Consider the following 23,485-nt stretch of genomic DNA (forward strand, 5'->3'; position numbering starts at 1 on the left):
AAGAACCCTATGAGCATAGTAAATTTGAAATTATTAAGGTTTCAGACCAGTATGCAGAAAATGCATGCCTATCTGTTCATTTTCTTGCTCTTTAACATACTCATTCTGTGCATGCTTATGTCCAGAGGACTGCATCTGCATCATTCTTCTTCCTCCTGTTCCTCCTCCTCTTCCCCTCCCTCTCTCTTCTTTTCCTTCATGTTGCCCTGCAAGCTCTGAATTGACCACTAGATGGCAGCAAGAATTAGGACGTGTTTGGCCGAGATCCATTATAGCCTATACATAGAGACCTTCTTCTGCCCCAATCAGCAAGAGGCCAGTTTTCAAGACCTGAAGGGTGAGCAGAAGATAGAAGGCCACCTGAGAAAGTGTCTGATGATTTAAAAATTAATCAGATACACGCCTGTCTGGAATGGTTTTGGTGAGACTGTAATAAACCCAGATAAATTATGGTTTCCTTCCAGCCAAATGAGTTAATGGAACTTTTATATCTGCTTTTCTGTACCTTTTCTTAAAAAATTATGTTAATTTTAAATTATGTATAGTTTCAATTTAAATCAAATTTTTATTCCCCTGGACTTTTAATAAATTTGTGGCGAATTTTTACCTGGTATTTGTTTTAAACTATGTTTTTTAACTAATAGGACATAGGGTTGGGCAAATGCTAATGCTTTTGCTTGAAAAAAAATCTTGCTACTTATCTATTTAAATAATCACAGTACAGTTTTCAGAGTTTCACCATATAACTATTTCTGGATAATTTTCAATATATGTCTCAATTTGATGGGTATTAAAAATATCCAGGATTCTAAACCAATGGGTACAAAAACAACAAAATTAACCATAAAAAGTGTTCACATGCACATACAGGGACTTTACATTGGTCTGAAACCTTAATAATTTTAAATTTACTATGCTCATGTGGTTCTTAGTAAAATCTTGTGATTTGAAAATAATTGTTTTGATCCAAAAATCTAGAAAAAGATTGAATGTCAATGTTAGGGTTAGTCATAGAGGGATATACATAACAGTTACTAGGAAGCTAGAAATCTTGGAGGAGTTGGTCAAGGTGAGAACTATGTATATTAGCAACCAGATGCATCAGGTAAGAAAAAATATTTGGAAACAAAGGGGAGAAAAAAATGGTTTGCTCCTAAGATAGTACCACAGATAGTAGAGATCTTGTCTTGGCTTCAGTCTTCCTGTCACAAAGTGTCCTACAAATTCATCTCTGTTTCCTGGGGTGCACTGCCCTGACCTCAACCTTCTCTCCCCGCCTCAGAGAAACTGCTAAAAAGTCTCTTAACTGTCAGCAAGATTTTACGATTTTGCTCACTTTGAGTTTGGGGCTGCTCTAGATGATCTGTGCACAACTCAACTTGGAGGATTCTGTCCTTTTAAGACTTTTGAGGTGAAATGTCAGGTAATTGTCTTCACCTGTCGGAGCTCCATGCCATGAACAGCTTCTTTAAAGAATACGTGAGATGATGGAGCTAGGTTTCTTATTTTTTTTTGTAATTTGTATTGATCCAGTTGCTGAGGAGATGGGTCGACACTGCAAATCCAGTCTGGGGAGTTCACGTTTTTCTCAGGCATGATCTTGAGTTCTCTTGCATGCCTGGTGCTGACCCCTATCTTTCCCAGCCTCCGCAGACTGACCAGAGACTTGCAAATGAATGAAGCAAAGGTAGCCTTCGTGATTGATAGGTTGCAGGGCTGGAATTCTGGAGGAGGGCAGTGGGAACAGGCAGCCACGTATGGAGAGAGCATCAGCCCCAGAAGCCTGTGTGCCAGACGAAGGCAGGCCCCTTGCAGAAGCCAGCTCTGCCCTGCGTGCTCAGCCCTGGCTGCATTTAACAGCCCTTTGAAGTAAATGGGGGTCATGGAATGAACACCAAGATGTTTATTCTAAGAGTCTCCTGTCTGATTTTCTCAGAAAAGCTACCCTTGTCCTTGAACTCCAAGCCTATGGGTAGAGAAAATAATCAGGGTTTTGAACGTACAAATGGACATGGAAACTTCGGTCTAAGAAGACCTCTAACCCACCCTGAAGGAAGACACAACCCAGACCCGCCTTGCAAAAAAGACCAAAGCCAACTCTTAATTCATGGCTCATGGTGCCCAATGGGGGAATGCTAGGAGGGAATTTAAAAAAAGAAAAAGAAAAACAGAAAACAAGGCTTTCCTTGATGCTTTGAGAAATTACTCAAAGAACCCCACTTTTTAAACCACATAAGCAAATTAGCCCCTGTCCATACACTCAGACTCTGATAGAAAGTGGACTCCATCTAGGAGAAAGAAGAGTATGGGCAAGATAGGCTTAATGTTAAAAGGATGTGATATTGCATTGAGGAGGCATTTATTCTAACAGAATGCATGTGATCTTATGAAACTTCTCGATTTTCTAAGAAAAATTGAGGGTTGTGGACACTGAGAAGAACCCTTTAGGGATCAAAGGCACCTTTGTTTTGTTTCTTTGTCTGATCAATGCCCCAAGGCTAAGAGAGTATCACTATAGTTTTTTTTCTATAGAATGCAGCTTAGTTTCCCTGATATCCTTCAGGGACCCTCACCATCCTTCCTCAATCCTTAAAAGGCCCCTGCTCTCCATTAGACCATCAGGATTTACCAGACCCCTGCTAAGTAGCCACCACTATGGACTTTCAGAGAAGTGTATAACTTTGTTCCCTGCTCTCAAGGAGGTTTCAGTCTCTTTGGAGAAATAAGATTAATATACATGAAACATTTGATGTTGATGCAATTCAATCTACTGTTCGGCTCTTTAAACACTTGAATATATAAGGAATTATAACATCCTCTCAGAAAAAGAGGAACAATCTCTGTGGACTAGGAAAAAGTAAAAGTGAAGGTGGTCTTCTCTGTGCCCTCCTGGTCCCTCCTCTCCTGTCTGGAGAGGTAGTACAGTGTGGTGTTAAGGGAGGGGACTCTAGAGCCAGACACTTTGGATCTAAATCCTTGTTATCTAACCACTATTTGGTTGAACAGTTTTCTGATCCTTTCTCTGACTCAGCAATCCCATCTATAAAATGGAGATGAACACAGTTCCTACCTCATAGAGCTATTATGAAGCTAAAATGAGTTAACATATGTAAAGTTTGTAAAATGGAACCTCAGCCAGCCAATGAGTTTCAGCTATGGATATGTCATAGCCCTTGAACATTACCCTCTGCAAACTAGGAGAGCTGGAATAAAAGGACTCCAAGGAATTTTTATATTTTGGTCCCCTCCTCCCACCCCAGGCTCCCAGTTCTAAGAATCTCTAAGTTGGCAATCTATTAATACTTGCTGACAGCATCAGGTATTCACTTAGAATTAGATCCTATTCTAAGCAACATATATGTATTAACTCATTTAATCCTTATAATGACTCTGAAATAAATATAACTATTTTCTTATTTTTCAGAGAAATAAGTTAAGGCACAGAGAGGTTTAGTAGCTTGCCCATGGTCACAAATCAGTAAGTGGCAGAGCCAGGGTTTGAACCTAAGCAATCAGATCCCAGCGCCTGTGGTGGAACTCCAAGGTCATATCTTCTCTCAAGGACACAACCCCTCATCACCTTTTTCAGAAGCACTAGCTTCTCTCTCTACTCCCAATCAACTCCTCCATTGTTTGCTGAATAAGATGCCATCTGTATTCCTAGTTTTAGCACATGCCCATGCCTTTCTCCTCTTCTGCCTATATCCAAATCTACCCATCCTTCAAGACTGGACCACCTCCCTGAAACAGCCCTTTCCTGACTCAGGTCCACAGGAGCACCCATCATCCTGTCTCCTGCACCCTCCCAGGTGCTCTAGTTGGCTTCCTCAGCATCCTGCTGGGTGGCATCAGCTCTCAACAGAGAAAGGAAACCCCAGCTGCTGCTCAAAAAGGAGCACTGAACATAGAGCTGGTGCAGCTGCTCTGGGAAATGGCTGCCTTTCTCTCTCTCTCTCTCTCTCTCTCTCTCTCTCTCTCTCTCTCTCTCTTCCTCTCTCTCTCTTTCTCTTTCTCTCTCTCAACCCTGCACCACCCCCACCATCTTCCAAAACGAACTTCACCAATACCTGCGGCCGGTGCCTTAGGTCAGGCCATCATCATGCACATACTCTTCAAATAAGTTGAAAGCCAACCCAACTGTTTTTATGAGATTCACTAAACAAAAGAATAGACAGAATTGAATTTTAATTTTAAGATAAGTGGATAATACCTCCCAAGGACTAGTTCTTATACCTGTCTTCTCTTCTTGGACTCCCACATCCAGAGCATAGCCCAGAGAAAAACGGTAGGGGGCAGGGGGAGGAAGAGAAAAGAGAAAAAAATGAAGGAAGGAGGGAGGAAACAGAAAAGGAGAGAAAAAATTTAAGTGGAGAATTTGAAATTTAAAGAAGAGGGGGACTCAGTAGAAGGAAGGAGAAAGAGACAAAAAAAGGAATGGAGAAAAAAAGAGTGAAATGAAGAAGAGAGGAATTTGGGAAGAACGATGTATGAAGAGGGGATTTAGAATGAAGGGCATATGAAGGATGTAGGAAGGACAGAATGGAGCTACCAGTTCCCCTGACCTGGGCCTGGTAGAGGCATCATGTTACCCACCAGCTGTAAGGCAGGTCACTCTCTTTACTGAAGATGAGCTATGAATGTTTACAATGCTTGTGAACAACCATGGCACCAGACCCCAAGTGAGATAGAAAAGTGGAGGATGGGGCACAGTTCAAGGTTCAGAGGTGGACATGGATGTGGCCAATAAAGGGAGATTAGGAAGAGATGAGCCTGCCAAAAGCACAGCTCCCCCCAGCTCACCTACATGAGGGAACAATTGATAAGATGTCTCAGTGGGATTCTGAACTGTCTTGTTATCTTAGAAGAGAAGGTGGCTGATCCTTTACAGACCCCACTGCTAATACAGAGAGCCGTCATCAGCCCATTAGCTTTTCTGCAGAACACCCTTAAGGTCCCAGGCAATGAGCCAGTACAGGTGGGAAGATAGATGGATTCCCAGCTGGAACTGAACACCTACAGATGCCAGCTCTGTGGCCCTCCTGACTGTGACTTTAGGAGCTTCTTCATGCTCTCAGCAGACCTACCTGGGACCTTAGGTTTGGCCTTAGGAGTCAATCATTCCTCCCACTGAGGACCAGCATTCTGTAGTGAGTCAACACTCCAAATAGTGTTGCACTAAAGTTCCAGTAGTTTCCTACCGCCCAAGGCATAACCAGAGTTTATCTGGTTCTGATCTACACTGTGGTTTAATTTCACACCTCTCCCTTCTGCCACTCCATCCCCCACCCAATTTTTCTTTTGTTCTATATTTGTCTTTATTCTTCAAAACATAATAAATTTCACCTTCTAGCTGGAACCTTCCCTACCTTCTCCAGCTAGCAATAACTCCCTCTTTCCTCTGCAGTCTATAACTCTGTTGCATATATTAGTTTATTTCTTGTTACTTTTCCTACCATTACTTTTCCATGGGCACAATGTAATGTAGTATGTGCAATGGCAAGATCACGTCTTGTATTTTTTGGACACTCCTGAATACTAAGCCAGTGATTGTACATACTAAATACTCAACAAATGTTTGGGAAATCATTTTTCTTTTACACGTCTGGTTTGGCCCTACAGACCTCAACTCCAAAGTTGCTGCCTTTATTGTATACCTTCTAAAGTTTTGAGGGAGAAACTAAGAAGAGTGATAAAAAAAAAGTTTGGTAATACCTATTAAAAATTGGACCATGTTCAAGAATCAAATGTCTCCTGCTATGATGAATGGGCTTGGGACAAGATGTGACTGTCACCACCAACACTGAGACTTACTTGCCTTCTTTTTGGATTTACCTCCTTTATTAAAGGACCTTGTGGATTATTTACGGGTTCACTCACATAGTGCTGTTTATGCTACCTCCATGAGCCCTCCAATAGCAGAGCAAATCATCAGATCAATGAAATTCATCATGGGACTGGATGGGACCACGCAAGGTAAGCAGGCCTGCAGTGAGCATGGCTCCCGTGAAGTCCTTTCTAGACCTCTCCTTGTGTCCTTTTGCCCCGTCAATTTTTCCCTTCTGTAATATATACCTTTGACTTAATGTAACTCAATTTATAAATCAAGCCATGTGTACATAAATAGTACCTGATACACATTATACATAATACACATATGTACTAGAACTGCTGTCAGCGCACAAAAAAGAAATGCTTTTTTTAAAGCAATGAAAACTTTCTAATTTACTCCTTAATGTGATCAGCAAATTTGGATAATTTTGTGTATTAGTTGTGTTAAAAATGGAGCAAACAATGCCGTGTATTTGCCTGTGCTTTCTCAGGGCTATTGGTCATATTTTTTAAATCTTTCTACCCATCTTCCTTTTGTTCTTTCTTCCTGCCTTTCTTTCTTTCATGGGAAAGAAAATCCACCATTGGCCATTGAGAATATATGGACAAACCAACACACAATGAAAACTTTCCAGCCATTTCTTTGACATTGGGTCACCATAGCCAACGTGTGCCACTTGGCTCAACCCAAATGAGCTTAATCTTCTTTTTGAAATATTGTTTCATCAAAACTTCTTGGAGGTCTCCTTCTATCTTTCAGATATAATTTATAGATCTTCTACTGCATAGCATAGTGCAAATAACAGTGGTGAATTAGTCACTTCTTGCTGCCAGACATCTGGCGAATGCATTCATGAAAGTAGCAAATTATACGGGACCAGAACTGGCCACTGGGCTAAACAATCCATGTGCCCCACCCCACCTCCCAGCTGATGTGCAGTCCTATTATTTAGTTCAGCCTTACAAGCCTACTATTTCAGTGGAAGCCTACAGAAATCCATCATTCTTCAATTTTATCAAAGCAGCAGGATAGCCACATACAAATTTTACCTAGAAGCCTACTATATAAAATAGATTAGAACAGGGTTGGTCTGTTCTAATCTCCAAACTGGTGGCCCCTGAAACCTTGCTACTGTGTCCTAGTGATCCCCCCAGGTCATTAGTTTGAAAACTCCCAAGATAGACCTTTTTTCACAAAACCAGGAAGATGACTCTCAGAGTGACCTTGTTCCTTCTCCATGTAAAGGACAGCTATTGATTGATCTCTAGGGTCCCTTCCAGCCTTGTCTTTTGGGTTTTATTATTCCATGTCTTATTGAACAGTCTGAGTGAAAAGGAAATGAAAATCCAATCTAGGGAAGCCACATGGTAGGATGGTTAAGGGCATAGACTGAAAGCAACTCCTTGGCTTTGACACCTGGAATACTACTTACTCACTGTGTGGCCTTAGGCAAATGACTTAACTTTTCTGTTTAACCCTGAGCAAGTTACTTCTCTATGCTTCGTTTCCTCTGGCTGTAAAATAAGGGAAATATTATTGATGTGTCAATGGTTTTGTGAGACATGTAAAATACTTAAAATTGTGTCTGAAAACAATTATATAGTAAGCATTATGTAATTGCTCGCTATGTTATCGGCTGTTATTCCTGAGGTGTTCAAGAATTTAGACCATATTTCAAGGGTGCGTAGGAAGGGATTCTTATGATGGAAGTAGGGGAAGACTACATGTACTCCAAGGTCCTGTATTAGTCAGGGTAAGTTATGCTGCCATAACAAGTTAACCTTGAAATTCCCAGTGGCTTAACAAAACCAAGCTTTATTTCTTGTCTGTACCACATCTATTACAAATCAGACAATTCTCTGCAAAGTTTGCCTCCATGGGGGCAGTGATTCACGCTGCTGCTAGCTTGCGGGTTGGCCATCTCAGCATATGTCCTCCTTGGGCACCATGGTGGAGAGAAAGAGAGCACCAGCCTGGAAGTGACACTTATCACCTTGCTTGCAGTGTCACTGGCCCAAACTAGTCACATGGCCACACCCAAATTTGGGGAGCTTAGTATACTAACGGATATGAATATGACATGGATAAGCAGATATCTTTCAAGCTTGTAAAACTGAAGCTAGAAGTAGAGCTACCCCATTCCCACACGAGTTCTCATGATGGGTACAAAACTGGCCTGGCAACACTACTTTCTCATGATGCCAGTTAATGATCTTCTTGAACTTCACACACTTCTTCATGGAAAACAATGATTTGAGGTTTATGCTAAAGAGCAAGTTAAATGAATTGTCTTGCAATGAACAGAATTATCCTTTGTCTTATTTTAGAAATGAATAGCTAGAAAAAAAATTATTCTGAAAATTTGCATATTTCTTAAGCCCTTTTGTGTGTATGTTGTCAGAACCAGATGATTATATGTACCCAACTTGACAGTCATCTTTCCTCTGGATTGCTTTACCACTTCATCCCAGTCAGAACTCACTCTGTGTATCTGGTCACAGTTAAAGATCGGCAGAAAAATTACATTAAAGACATAACCATTTCTCCTTTGATAGTTGTCTATCAGCAATTTTTACTCCTCTGCAGTGGGAGATACTTCCCTTGTTTTTTTCTCTCTTGGCCTTAAAATTAAATAATTATTTGGTTATTATTTTTAACCTCTCAGTTCAAGTTCCTCATCTCACTCCTCTCACAACAGAGAAATAAGCAACAGAGAAAGCTATGTGAACAGCTAGTTTTCTTAGAACTGAGCTAGGAGAGCCAGGGAGAAAGAGAGGACAGTTTCTTTTCAAAGGAATGAACAAAGGAAAGTAATAGGAAAGAAATTGACAGTCATCAGCCGAGTTTCAGATGGTTCTGCCTGACACGTCTTTTGAAGAATTCAAAGGCACAGCTGACTGATCATGCTGGCCTCATTTACGACAATGCCTGCTTTAAATAAAATGAGCAGGACAGGTTGGGAATATTGCGTTAACTCACCCCTTTCTGCCGAGATAGACAGACTCTCAGGGTAAAGTTGCCCAACACTCAAAGGAAAGCACTATGTCACCCCGGAACTGCCTTCCAGGATAGGATCTAAGAAAGAGGGCCCTGCTCCAAGCCTTCATCCCCAGCCCACTCCGCTGCTACTGTGATTGGAGCCTTTCAAGGCTTTGTTTCGGGTGGAGTTTGGGGAGCGTTGGCCAGATCTCTTCCTTGATGAATGTCTTCACTTTAATCTGCAATGCAAAGCCATGTGCTTCAAAGAAAGGCGAGCTACAGGAATAAGGTCAGTATTCCTTTGAAGCCAAGGTTCAAAGATGAAATAGAAGTCCCAGTGAAATGACAGTGTTTATGCACAAACAGCCACCTCCACTCTGCAGCCTGGCTGCTGGGGGAGTTAATGCACACAGTCTGGGGGGCTGCGGGCCTGTCGCTGGCGCGTGGGTACCACATGCACGGAGGCCCGTTTCATCTCCTGGCCTGTCACTCCGTGCAGCACAATGAGCCCAAAGTGAAGATTTGGTTTCTCCATCCTAATGGATGTTGGGTGATCCACCAGCCAAACCAATGTTATCAGCCTTTGAAGAGCTAGAAATGTGTCTTGAATTAATTTGGTGTTCCTCTGAGTGTCAAAGCCCGTGCTCAGCTTAATAAATACGTCGTGACTCAACTTCCATCTCACCGGCTTACTCGATTTCAGTGCCAGTGTCTATGCCAAACAAGGTCGAGGGGATGTTTATGGTACCTCAGAGGAGTGGGAGCCTAGAATCAGTTCTACATAAGTTGTGGCCACTGAGGGGACCCCTTTGTGATTGGGCACCTTCAATGATTGGCATCACTTTTAAAGAGGCCGAGAAAGATTGCAGCTCGCTCATTTTCTTCATCTAGACCAGTGGTTCCCAACCTTTTTTTGGTCATGCCCCACCTAAGCATCTCTAAAATCCTGATGCCCCCCCCCCATGACATATAATTCTTATTATTCAAAAAGTGAACTCCTATTCATGTGGAGGAAGCATGAAAGGCCATTAGCTTGGTCTAAACAAGCTTCCAAAGAACATGGCATCCATGAAAGAGAAAAATAAGAGAACAAAAGGACAGTTGAATCACTGAGGAAGAAATGAACAAGAAATTTTTTGAAAAATAATAATAATATGAAGCAATATGAAAAAAATAGCAAATAAAGTTTCAAAACATTTAATGGAGAACTAAAATGCATAAATATGTCACAATATATATTTATATACTACATATGAGGCCCCTCGAACCATATGAAATGCAAAAAAAACTCACTGTTAATAACTCATTCTTGAATTGCCCCCCCTTAAAAATCAAGTTGCCCCCCTGTGAGGCATGTGCCTCACATTGGCACCCACTGATCTAGACAGACATGGCACAAGCAGCCACGGGAGGGTGAGCCCCAAACCACATCAATGGCCCCCTGAAGCAAGCATTGTCAATAGTTCTCTTTTTATTTATTTAATATTTGTAGCTTTTCAATGAATCAGTCAACATTCTTTTTGAGCTCTTAATGGTGGCCCTGCCTCCCCACCCTCCCTTCCCCAGCTCTGGGCACCCTTTCACTTCTGAGACAATGGGGGTTGTATCACAAGGAGGATTAAGGGGTGTGTTCTGCAGCCGGACTGCTCAGGGCCCAGTTCCCTGCCCCACATTTGCTCCATGATTGGCAAGGTGCTTACCTTCGTTAGCCTCTGTTCCTTTATTGTAAATTGGGGTTGTCAGGAGGATTCAATGATGTCATGTAGATAATGAACTTAGCATGATGCTTGATACACAGTTAACAGTTACTATTGTTTTTAACTCATCTGATTTCTTCCCTTCTCTACATTTTCCAGTCATTTTTGCCCATTCTGGAATTCTGCCTTTCTCTCAGACCTCAGACCTGCTCCAACAGCACGTCCTGCAGGACTTCCTTTGACACATATCTAGAATCCGGTCGCTTCTTACCACACCCACCCCTCCTTCCAGCAGCTCTCACCTGGATTACTGGAGACTCCAGGAGAGTCTCCCTACTCCTGCTCTTGCTTTTTTATGACTTGTTCTCCAAACAGAAGCCAAAATTCTATTTTAAAAAATGTAACTCAGACCACATCACTCCTCCACTCAAAACTTTTCATTGCTTCCCATCTCAGTGTAAAGTCTGGACTGTGGCCTTCAAGCTTCATGATATGGTCTGTCATTTCCCACCACTCTTGCCCTTCTTGGTCCATTCCAAGCAGCTGGCATCCTTGCTTTTCCTGCAATGCAGGGAGCAGCTTTTGCTGGCCTCTCTGGAACAGCTTTTCCGAGCATTATCTGCATGACCCACACTCTTCCTTTCCTCACGTCTTAGCTCAAAATCAGCCAATGAGGGGAGCAGCACCATCTTAAATTGTACACCCTCCAGGCCCTCCAATTCTCCTCACCTTGCTTAAGTCTTTATAGCATTTACAAGTGCCTGAAAAGAGATAGATAGATAGATAGATAGATAGATAGATAGATAGATAGATGATAGATAGATAGATAGATAGATAGATAGATAGATAGATAGATAGATATGTCTATCTAGATCTAGATATACTTGTCGATATGTCTATCTAGATCTAGATATACTTGTCTTCTGTTTTCCCTCAATAGGATGTAAACTTCAGGAATAAAGGCATTTGTCTATTTTATTCAATACACTTAGAACAGTGCCTGGCAATTTCAGGTACTCAACAAATATTTGTTAAATGCCTTTATCTCATTCACATCTCTGTGTTTGATTCTCTCCCTTTCCACCTTCTAAAACCACTGGGACCTCTTCTCAACCATGAACTTATTCATTTCTTTCAACTTAAAGAGCCTTCCCTTACCTCTTCTCCCTCTTCAGACAGCCACTGAGTTGCATCCCTTCCATTGATGGATGTAAAAGCTTCTTGAAAATATGGCCTGTTCTGCTCTCTCTCCCCTCCTCCTCCCCACTCAGTGTTCAGCACCCTCACCCTGTCTTCTGCCCATTTCCAGGCCTGCTTCCTCAAATATCCCCCTTGTCCACCTACCCAACTGGCGCTTCTCCAACCAGATTTGATGGACCCCTCTGCTTAGTTCTCTCTATTTGAAAACAGTCTTCTCTTCATTATGGAAATATTATTTTTTTAATGTTCTGTCTGTTCTTTCTCTTTTTTTCCTGTTAGGCCCCTTCCCTGTCTGCATTTGCCAGAATTTCTTCTTCTGTTATCTTTACATTCTGCACAACTAGGCACCTCTTTTCCTTTCCTTTATGTAGAAGCATGGTTCTCAAACTTGAGCATGTATCAAAGCCATCTGGAGGGATGGTGAAAACTGATGGCTGACCCTGCCCCCATAGCCTCTGATTCAGAAATTCTTGTAGCAACTCTCATAAGCTCCCAGGTGGTGCTGATCTTGCCGGTCGGGGACCCACATTGAGAACCACTGCCATATAATGACCTCATAATCAGTCATCCTCTCCTCGATCAGGCACCAATGGATTGTGTATTTCTTATGGCTAGAAACCATCAACATATCACCAGGAATCAGCACAGTGCTTGACACATAGTAGGCCTCCAGTACCTATTTTCAAGTTGAATTAAAAAGAAATATTCTAAGCTCCAATTGTGCATTGCCATGAGTGGGTGCTAATAAAATATCTGTTAGGAACATCTTTTCATCAAAAGATGGCAGCAGGATCTCTAAACACTTAATATTGGCCATCTCAGCAACTGGACTTGCTCACCAAGATCAGCCTTTTCCTTGGACTTCTTGCCTATGTTCATGCTCCTGACATTTATATGCTAATTAAATGGCCTGGATGTCAGAAAAAGTGGCCTCTGTGTTCCCAATCATCTGAAGTGATGGGACTACCTGATAGAAGAGAGAAAATGTCCACAAACTATTGTATAGCAATGGTTCTCAATGTGTGGTCCCTGGACCAGCAGCATCAGCATCGCCTGGGGACTTAGGAGAACTGCAGCAAGCATTCCTGCATCAGAAGTTCTGAGGGCAGGGCAGCAATCTGTTTTCACCTTCCCTGCAGGTGACTCTGATATGGGCTCAAGTTTTAGAAGCAAGTTTCTATGTAAAGCAGGGGTGGGGAATGTCTGGCCCGCAGGCCATGTAAGGCCCTTGAGATCATTTAGTCTGGCCCTGCCAAGGCATTAGGGATGAGTTAATTAAACATTTGACCAAAAATAGCAGGCTAATTTTTAAGTTGATAATTTTGTATGGCCTACGAATGATGTTATAAATATCCAAACGGCCCTTGACAGAAAAAAGGTTCCCCACCCCAGATGCAAAGGAAGGAAATAGGTGAGGGTATTGTGCAGCAGAGAGAACAGAGGATAGAACTTTGACAAATGCAGACATGGATAGATGACCTAGCAGGATAGGAGGAGGAAGAACAGACAAAAATAAGAGAAAACCCAGAAAAAAAGCATGAAACACATTTTAATCTACTTATTTAAACCCCTCTGTTTCCTCAACCCTGTTCACTTATTCACTGCAAACACCTCACCTGTTCCTCCCATGCCTGTGACCACTCTGGTATCAGGAATAACCAAGAGCTTTAAGCCCTCGGGAAGTATATGTGCCTCACAGCAGGCTCCCCCTTGAACCTGTGCCTTCATGTAACTTTTGGAAGTATGTAAAGTCATTAAGAGTTTATGGTCGCAACAAGGGTTATATTATTTGATTTGGTAGTAGGCATCTGGTAGAGATATGACCATTTCTGTAATAACTTATGTCTCTCGGTATGGACAGGGTACTATCCATATAGTTAAATTACTTATCTTTTCAGTGCATCTTCAATAGGTGGAATCCACTGGGTGAGAAAGGAAATCCTCAATGGACAGCACTGTTAAGTTTAAATTATGACAAGTTTACAATCAATTATGACAAATTCATAACTTAGAAAAAATGGCTTTTCCTCCAATATGTACTGAAGTCTGCTTAACTTTACACTATAATTATCACCCTCCCATTGGCTAGTCATGCTCCTGCTGTGATGGTTACAATTTGATAACACAATATTGAAATGATATTGGCACTTTTCTAAGCAAGGTGATCTGCTCCTATTCTTGTCACACTTCCAAGTTCATATTCATCAAGCATCTTAGACACTATCAATCAAACTTAGATATTATCCACAGAATTACCTCAATTCCCCACTTTCAATCTGAAGAAAAAGTTTACTAAGCCTTTCAGAGTGTGGACTCCCAGCTTTTGGTGAACTTTAGAAAGAAGGTCAATAAGAGAAAGATGAGGAAACTGAGGCTGAAAATAAGTGCCTGTAGCCATGTGCCAACACAAGTGATCCTTCCTCAAGCTGAGCTTCCTTTGCCCTTTAGAAAACTAAAAATGTGATCAGCCCAGCACCTGAGGAGAAGTATTAAATAGACATACTCCCTAACAGAGGGCCTCCTCACACTAAATCTTTCTGGGGTTTTAGGTTCTTGCTTGACTTGGGAAGTATTCAGAACATTCCGTCTGTGAAGAAGGTGTTACCTCAGCCCTAGGACTCTGTTTGCACATCACATGCTGCCTTTGGCATGTCCAGGGAATGAAGGCTCAGTAAATGGGATTATTTTTCCCCCTCTGAGTATCTGGCTCTGGGAGGAAGACTCTTCATCCTGAAGTGGGGAAGGGATGTCCTTTAAGTCAACATTATGGTGTCACTATTGTATGGTGACACTGCCTATTCTAAAATTAAAATGGAATATTTCCTCCTTTCATTGCAAAATCCCTGGTTCTATTAACTGGGAAATCCGAAGGGCTAAAGATGGCTGCAGTTTCTATACAAAAAGGAACTAGCAATGGAGAGAGGGCATGTGTTCTGTTAGTTCAGTGGTTCTCAGCCTTCCTAATGCCGCTACCCTTTAATACAGTTCCTCATGTTGTGGTGACCCCCAACCATAAAATTATTTTCGTTGCTACTTCATAATTGTAATTTTGCTACTGTTATGACTCGTAATGTAAATATCTGATATGCAGGATGTATTTTCATTGTTACAAATTGAACATAATTAAAGCATAGTGATTAATCACAAAAACAATATGTAATTATATATGTGTTTTCCGATGGTCTTAGGCGACCCCTGTGAAAGGGTCATTTGATCCCCAAAGGGGTCGCGACCCACCGGTTGAGAACCACTGTGTTAGTTGAAGGAGTTTCAATCCCGTTCAAAAACACAGATAAGTCAAAAATTGTCACAGATAAAGTTTTTCTTAGCCCCACAAAGAAAGAGATAATTTTTCTACTAAATAGAAACAAATAACAAAGAACAATGGAGGCCTTCTCTGATTTTCCAGTGGTGTGTCCACCTCCCTCATATCTGACCCCTTGGCCACCACACAGACCTTCCTTGCTGCTGATACTTGAGCTCATCTCTCAGAACAGGCCCAGACTGAAATGTGGGGCCTAGATGATATATGGACTCAGAACAACTTGGAATGAGGGTTCATGCTTGGATGGTCCTCCTAGCTCCTGTCACCAACCCAGCAGGACCTTCCCTAACCACCCTTTCTAAAATATCACCACCTTCCATGTGGGTTACTCTATCTACTCCCTTATGTCAACCATGTTTTCTTCATAGCACTTAGCACCACCTGAAATTATGTACTTGTCTCTTCAATTATTGTCTGTCTCCCCAGGAGAATACAAATGCCATGAGGGCAGGAACACTGTCCTCAGCCTCAAGCAGTACCTGTTGGCTGAGTGAATGACCTCATTCAGTGTAAGCTTTGGACATATCGAATTAACTACTCAGCAGGCATTGGTACCTCTAGTATGCAGGCTCCTGGTGGTTCCTCTGTCTGGAAGGCCCTATCTCTCTCCACAACCCACTATACCTATTCTTTATCTTCTGAGCCCCTCTTCAGCCTTCTAAGCCCTATCTCCATGGCTACAGTCAGAAAATAAACCTTGCCTTCTCAGTCTCATGCAATCTATCCCTTTTATAATGGTAGTCATACACACCCCACTCTGGTCCTTCAAATAGGTAGTGATTAGTTAATTGTGCCTTAAAAATCAAATATGTGAATGAGTGAATATTGAGTGACCTGATTTGGTGTTTGAAGCAGATTTCTGGGCAAAGCTTAGAATCTAATCATTATCTGTCAACAATTAAGATATTATTTTTTTAGCTGTAGAATTATTTTGTTTTAAATACTAGAGTTATAATCGCTTCCTTTATGGGTACATGCATAGGCCAAAATCTAAAGTTCCTTTTCTATTATTTTGATAACTGATATTCTTTTAGTAGCTTTGTCTAGATACCATCTAATAGAGAGGTGAGTAAGCTGGATAATCCAAGACAATGATGCCCAAATAGCAGAAGCAAAATGGAGTTTTCTTTTATTACCCAAGCTGTTAGCTGAATCCTTCACTTAAGGTTTCCTATGGAGACACCATCCAAAGCTCAAAGGTGCATTTGACCTTTTTATACACAGTAATCGGCAAATACTGGGCACCAGCTAATCTGTGTCCAAGTTGAAGTGCATTTCTAAAATAGAAGAGAGTAGGTTCATCCTTAAGTATGCAAAAATTACATTTTCCACAGAGTATTCTGGAGGGTCTTTCTTCCATCCTCTTCCCCATGTTCATCATGATTTGCACTTAGGATTTTTTTCAGTTAATAAACTTCATGTTTTCATGACATTACTTGGCAACAAGTAATAAGAGGTTGAAAAACTAAAATTCGCACAAAAAAATGTATAGTTTCCCTTTACACCATACAGCCAATGAAAAGTAGAAAGCATGAAGATTTTGATTCCTTGAAAATTATATGGTACCTTTCTTTATAAGGCCATATTACTTAAGGTAAATCAGTGAATTAGTTACTATAGCAGACAAGCCCCAACATGTCGATGGCATAACACAATGGAAATTTATTTTTTGCTCATATCAAATCCAAAATGGGTGTTCCTGTTGAGCAGTTTTCTCTTCCAGGAACCCAGCCTACTACCCTCTTGTGCAGCGGTTCTCAACCTGTGGGTCGAGACCCCTTTGGGGGTCGAATGACCCTTTCACAGGGGTTGCCTAAGACCATTGAAAAACACATATATAATTACATATTGTTTTTGTGATGAATCACTATGCTTTAATTATGTGCAATTTGTAACAATGAAATTGGGGGTCACCACAACATGAGGAACTGTATTAAAGGGTCGCGGCATTAGGAAGGTTGAAAACCACTGCTCTTGTGGCTTCTCCAGCTTAAACATATGACTTCCAAGATTGCCACCAACATGGTAAGGAGAATTGAGAATCATGTGTGTGATGTTTTCAGGAGCCATAACTAGAAAGGCACATTTTATTTCTGTCCACATTCTATTGGCCATAACTCAGTCACATACCCTTGCCTAACCACAAAGAAGCCTAGGAAATGAAGTTAAGTGTCTTCCTTGGCCAAGGAAATGGGTTCAGTGAATAGCTAGCCAGTCTTTGCTTCAGTACTTAACCTCAGTCCAGCACATTCTTTCCCCCAACTTTCAGATGAGTGTACACTGTAGGAAGGCATTGTATATTTTAGACAGTTTCCCAATGTTTCTCTATTGACTTAGTAAATAAACTCTTGACCTGGAATGGAATAAAAGTAGCTACGGACAAAAGAAAAACAAAGTCCAAAGGACTGACGATGAATCTCTTTCCCTTTTATAGGGACTCTCAGGGCTTCTCGTCTGGCTTTTACTACAACCACTTCTGCTGCTTTTTCACAAAACCTAGTCTCAGGCCATGGCAGGGATTGAGATCATTATCATTATTATGTTGCTAAATTCCCCAATGCTGTGTACTACTTGAAGGGAGAAAATGAACCCTGGGCATAATGCTGCCCCAGAAGAAATTAAAATAACATAAAATTGGAACAGCTTTGGAAGTCAGGCCAAACCAGGAGAGAATGTATATTTTGGAAATAGTAACACACTCTCAGACATTCAGGACATATTTTTGGAAGAGGGGGTGTCATGAGACAGAAAATTATAAATTGCGTCATTATCAGAAAATTGTAAATTGCACTTTAAAACATGCACTTTAAAAACATAGACATGTAGGCTAGTTATTTGAATTGGATGGGTTTATTTTGAGTCACCCCAACTTTCCTGTTCGGCCACACTTTGGTTCAGAATTTTGGGTCCATGAACTAAAAGGAGCCTAAGAGGCTTGAACAAGAATAGAACCTCTGATGTTCATCACATCGGCACCCAGCACTTGACTTGTCAAGGTAACCAGTCACAAGAGAAGACTGAACCGTGAGCCCTAGTAGAGATGAAACTAGTGACTCTATGTCAAGGTTAAATTCATATGAAAATATGACCCTGATCAACATCACTTTAAGCGTTTCATCTACTTTGGGAAGCACAAACACTGTGTTTCTGTTGTTATGCCCACAAGGGCAAGTTCATTCCACACAACTCATCCTGTACCATGTCCAAAATTTAGAAGATTCTTTTTCAAATGCTTAAATTTCTGTTGTTTATTCAGCTATTAGAAGAAGTTGTATAAAATGACAATGTCTTTCAAGTAACTTTATTCATTTATGAACCTCCATCATATTTCTTGCCTTTCCCCTCTACAGAGGAAATATAAGATAAAGAGAAGGAAAGGGAGACTTAGAATACATTTGCACTGGAAAATATAGTCCTGCCTCATTTTTAAATCATCTCAGGTGGATTATTTCATTCATCCTGATCATTTGTGAACTTTTATCATGAGATTGGCAGGTGAGGTACTGACCCTGCCTCTAACCCAACATGGACTTGAAGAAAGTGGCACCAGTGCCTTCCAGCTGTGACCTTGGACCTTTGCTCTGGTCCCTGAAACAGGGCACACATATTTTTGCACTTGAGTTGATAGGTTTAAAAAACAGAAGTGACTAACCGGGAAGATTTAGGGCTTTGAGAGAGGCAAGAAAGGAGTATACCGGGTGACAGCAATTCGCTCTCAAGAGTGGAATTTTCTCACTTTCCTACTGTTTATATTTGACATGAGATACCTGCACAGGCGTCTCTCATAAGATGTTGCTTTTCTTCAGCTGCTTGGGGGCTGCAAACTACACTTACCCATCTGCAGCATCAAATTTATCTTGCAGCTACTCTTGCTAATTACTCTTTATCTGAAATTCTGTCTCTTCCTCCAAGAGAAGAAGAGACAGTGGAAACCAAAAAGGCCTGCGATTGGGGCGATAAAACTATGATAATTAGTTTTAAAAGGCCTTCTCACGTTTCTCAGCCTCTACATTGGCGGAGAGTTCAGCGAGTACAAAATTGGCTTCCTACCATTTCTTTTCTCCCCACAAACCCGGCAAGGATTGTTAGTTCTGTCCCTCTGAAGTCTCTCAGTGAATGTGAGAGGAGTCCCCAGAGAACCCCTCCCCCAATGCACCATCTGAGGCCCTGGCACTGAAGACCCTTGGCATTGTTGAGGGAGGAACTAGCTGTTGCTTCCTAAATATATTTGCTACTTGGTTACCAGCTGGAGACCCAGAAAGAGGCAGAGAGAGAGAGAGAGAGAGAGAGAGAGAGAGAGAGAGAGAGAACGGAGAGCTGCATTTTCTAAATGGTTTCAGGCCACTGGCATTTCAGCAATAGCTAATACAAAACAGATGGCGGGTGCTACGCTCTGCTGGCCTTCAACTCGGGGCTGCCTCCGTCCATGATTAATCACCTGTGCTGGGGGGTAAAAAAGTTCTACCTGGTCTTTGTGTGCTGTGCGTGTGGACCTAAGGCTGCACTTAGCAAGCAAAGTGACAGGCCTTACCTCTCTGCCCTATGGCTGCTTATGTGCCTGGAGAATGACTTGGGTTTGTCCCATAAACACAGAATTCGCCAGCAAACTGGCTAGGAAGGGGAGTTTGTGCAGAAATCGCTTGCAAACTGCTCTGCAACCTTCTGCTCCTTCATTTACTCACCTTAACCGTTAGCCAAGGGTAGAATTTTAGGGCAGCTCAGTAAATTCTGCACTTGCTTTGAGCCCTTTAAAAAAATGTCCCTAGCAAGAGTGTAAAGAGAATCTGTTTGTCTTTTTGTCTTTTACATGGCAATGGGGCAAAAGGATAGTGTGGCCACTTCCTTCCACCATCCTACAAACAAGATATCCTTTTACACCGCGGGCCCTAGGAAAGTTTCCTCTTCACTGTTGTTTCCTCTGCATAGACGGGCTCTGGGATGGGGTGGGGGTGGGGGCAGGGCGGGGGCAATGGAGCGCACATGGAATTCCATGTTGGTTAGGCACAACTGGGGAAGGAGCGAACCTGATGCCAGCTGTAGCATCTTGGAGGATGAAGGGGAGCCGCTGTTCCTCATTGATCTTTGTTTTCCCCACCACGGGTTCATTTTCAGCTAAGCAGCAAAAGCCCCAAGTGCAGCAGGGGCCATACCCCAGCCCCCTCTTTTGTCTGGAGAAGTGCGTGGAGAAAACCAGCTACCCCAGCAGCCACAGCTGGGGAGGATTAAGCAGGTGGATTTGTGCCTGGAGAAGCCCAGCATGTGTTCTGGGCTGGAGTGAATGTATTTGGTTTCTATCTTGGTATAAACAGAGTACCACAAACTAAGCGGCTGGAAACAATGCCCATTTATTATCTCATGGTCTTGGGTCAGAGTCTAGGCACAGTTGGTTCTCTCAGCTCCCAGGGACGGCTCGAACTCCTTCCCACGTGGCCCCATCCACCTTGCAGCCAGAGATGGAGACTTTTCTTCAGGTCAGACACCCCTCTCTCTTCTTGAACCTCTTTCTTCAGGGAGATCCCAGCCCCTTCTAAGGGCTCACCTGATTAAGTCTTACGTACTGGTTAATGTGCTTCAATTTTATTTTACCTTTGTAAAATAGGAGACTTTTTGTAGTTAGATTTCCAGTGATTCTATGCTTCAACTGGAATACTGAGAATACAAATTATTTGATGAATACTTAATCCTGGGACATAAAAAGATCTGAAGACCTGTCCCAGACACCAAAGAAGACTTAGGCAGGCACAGGGACAGCCAGATGGGCTGCAGGTGCCGCAGGTCACTTCGATTGATCACCAGGGTCCAGCGGTAGAGGGCAAATCCAAATCATTCAGGCTAGTCTTTTGGTTCAGTGAGTTTGGTTTTCAATATTTTTGAACCATGGAATCTTTTTCAAATAAAATGTACATGAAAGTCCATTTTATAAAATATATATAGTTTTTCAATTTTACAACACATATAGGGCTTAGTGCGGGGCAGACAATCTTCTAAGTACTTACTTAATACCTAATCCTCTCTAACAGTATGTAATGGGCTTCAGTATGATGATGATTGGCATCGGTCCCATTGCACAGGAGAATAACCTGAGATACAGAAGGATGAAGCACCTTGTCCCAAATGGCCGAGCTGATTTTGAACCCAAGACACTGGGCTCACAGTCCCTGAGCACTTGGTCTTGATGCTGCTGTTGCCGTGGGGGGCAGCTTGGGGAGCGGGGTGGTCTGATCTCCTATTTGTTGAGCCTCTCCTTCAGTTTTTGCTCCCAGTGCACCTCCCAGCAAACACTTTGAAAACCAGATATTTGAATCATGTAGGCAGCTGCCTTGGATGAGGCTTCCTGGTGGCCACTTTCATTTGCATCGTTTCTCAGAGCCTTTCAGAGGCCCCAATAACCCGGTTGCTCAACGCAGAGCCTGCCCATTGCTGCTTCCTTTGCCTTCTTGCCACAAATCAGAACAGTTGCTGACACACAGACTTTTGCTGCCACTCTGGCTTCCTACCTTGACTTGCCACCTCCAGGTTTTCCTCCTCTGAATCCATACTCAATACACAATGAGCTTTTCTCTTTCTAACTCCCCCGGAACGTGGCATTTCCTGCTCCTGATGCTGCCGTGGCTCTCTATGACTCACCAGAACCTTCCAGCCCTTAGGGTGGAACTCGCAGATCCCAATGGTCTGACTTCACTGGTCTGTCTCGTAGCCGTAATCCAAGCATTCTAGATAAGTAAGTTAGTGACAACCAACCCACCGTCTCCAAAATTACATGCACAAGATGTTAACCCATCACCTGTAGGTCTTTGCTCCAAACTCCCAGAGCATATCTTCCACGGGTCATTCAATTTTCTACCTTTCTTTATAATTACATGATTTTTTTTTTCGTGACTATAGACCAGACCCGTGGTCGGCAAACTGTGGCTTGCGAGCCACACGCGGCTCTTTGGCCCCTTGAGTGTGGCTCTTCCTAAGCCTTAGGAGTACCCTTATTAAGTTAATAACAATGTACCTACCTATATAGTTTAAGTTTTAAAAAATTGGCTCTCAAAAGAAATTTCAATAATTGTACTGTTGATATTTGGCTCTGTTGACTAATGAGTTTGCCGACCACTGGACTAGACCATATATGCTCCTTGAAAATAGTAGATACCTTTACCTTTCAATCCACCATTGATCACAACAGTTGCTTAATAGCACACTCCCCAAAATCTTGGGAAACAGATGAAGCAGCTATTGTGATCATCCCCATTTAACAGATTAGTAAATCGAGGCTCAGAGATAATGAGTGGCTTGTTCATCTTCATAGAAAAAAAGAAAAAAATCAGATGGAACTTGAGGCACAGATCTGTTGACGGAGAGCAAAATACCGAGACTAAATTGTTCTCTGGTGTCTTCAATTAAGATCAGCCTTATTATCTTTGTAGACTCAAAAACCCACAGTATAATTTGTGACTTGGAGTGGTGGTTCTTCATTGGGATGCACACTGCAGTTACCCAGAGAGTTTTTCTGAAAACTAATAATTTAATATTGTGAAATGAAATAATAGTATCATTTTTGGAGCAGAATCTCTACAGAGAGGGCCTTACTGGGTGTATTTGAGAAAAAACAAACCCGAAAGACTCTGTGTGTCCTCCTGCTTAAGAATTGCTGATTTACAAGGTTCCCAGAAGGATCCTAGCCTTCCAAATTACCCCATTCCGCATGTAAAAGTCCCATAATTAGTGACTTTTGAAGATACTGCTCTCTATTTAATGCAAGCCAACATTATTCTTCCTGTAAGTACACATGAAGTACTCACATGTGAACAGCCTGCTAACTTCATCTGTATTTGTCTCATGGCTCTTGTTCTCAAGTGTGAATCATCTGATACCTGCCCTGTCTACTAGTAACTAGTGGGTCATTTCTTTGTAAACAGCCTCGGAAGTTTTCCATCTTCTACGCCACCTTGGCAGCTGGCCGGGCTCCTGTGCATAGTGAGTGCTTTTCATTTGTGAAATGTATGAACCCATGAATCATGGAATTCACACCTCATCAGGAATGAGTTTACCAGCTTCTTTCCAAAGAGCAGGCTTTGATAGACTCAGAGGCACAGCCAGTTTCCAGGTCAGCTGGGTAACGCATCAGTGATCTTCCAGCCTCAGTTTCCTCATCTGTTCAGGGGGCCCCAAAACACACTCCTTGGCTCATAATAGGTGCACAAGAGATGTCCATTTTACCCCTCCTTGTGGATTAAGCCCCTGATGGTATAGGTCAGCAGTGGGTGGGTGGGGAGGTGGAGGTGGCAGTGTCTTCCCAGGGCCCTTGAAATCAGGCCATGCAGACAGCCACTGCCCTTGATGTCCGGCCTGCCTGCTCCTGCACGCATTCCACAGGGTAGGACTGAGCGGCCTGGAGAGTCCTTGGAACATGTGTATGTGACTATAAAACCTGCCATAACCTTGGAATCCGGACATCAAAAGGGA

General features: G+C 42.3%; 1 protein-coding gene across 1 annotated transcript in view; it reads left to right on the plus strand.

Annotated features, from left to right (window-relative positions):
• Positions 1-23,485, plus strand: part of SPTLC3 (serine palmitoyltransferase long chain base subunit 3) — a 124,014-nt gene that overhangs the window by 84,119 nt on the left and 16,410 nt on the right. Inside the window, exon 9 of the mRNA XM_006087962.3 lies at positions 5,847-5,973. Coding sequence (XP_006088024.1) covers positions 5,847-5,973 — 127 coding nt within the window. The remainder of the gene's footprint in view (positions 1-5,846; positions 5,974-23,485) is intronic.

Source organism: Myotis lucifugus, unplaced genomic scaffold (genome assembly GCF_000147115.1).
Source record: "Myotis lucifugus unplaced genomic scaffold, Myoluc2.0 scaffold_42, whole genome shotgun sequence".
NCBI classification, from domain to species: Eukaryota; Metazoa; Chordata; class Mammalia; order Chiroptera; family Vespertilionidae; genus Myotis; species Myotis lucifugus.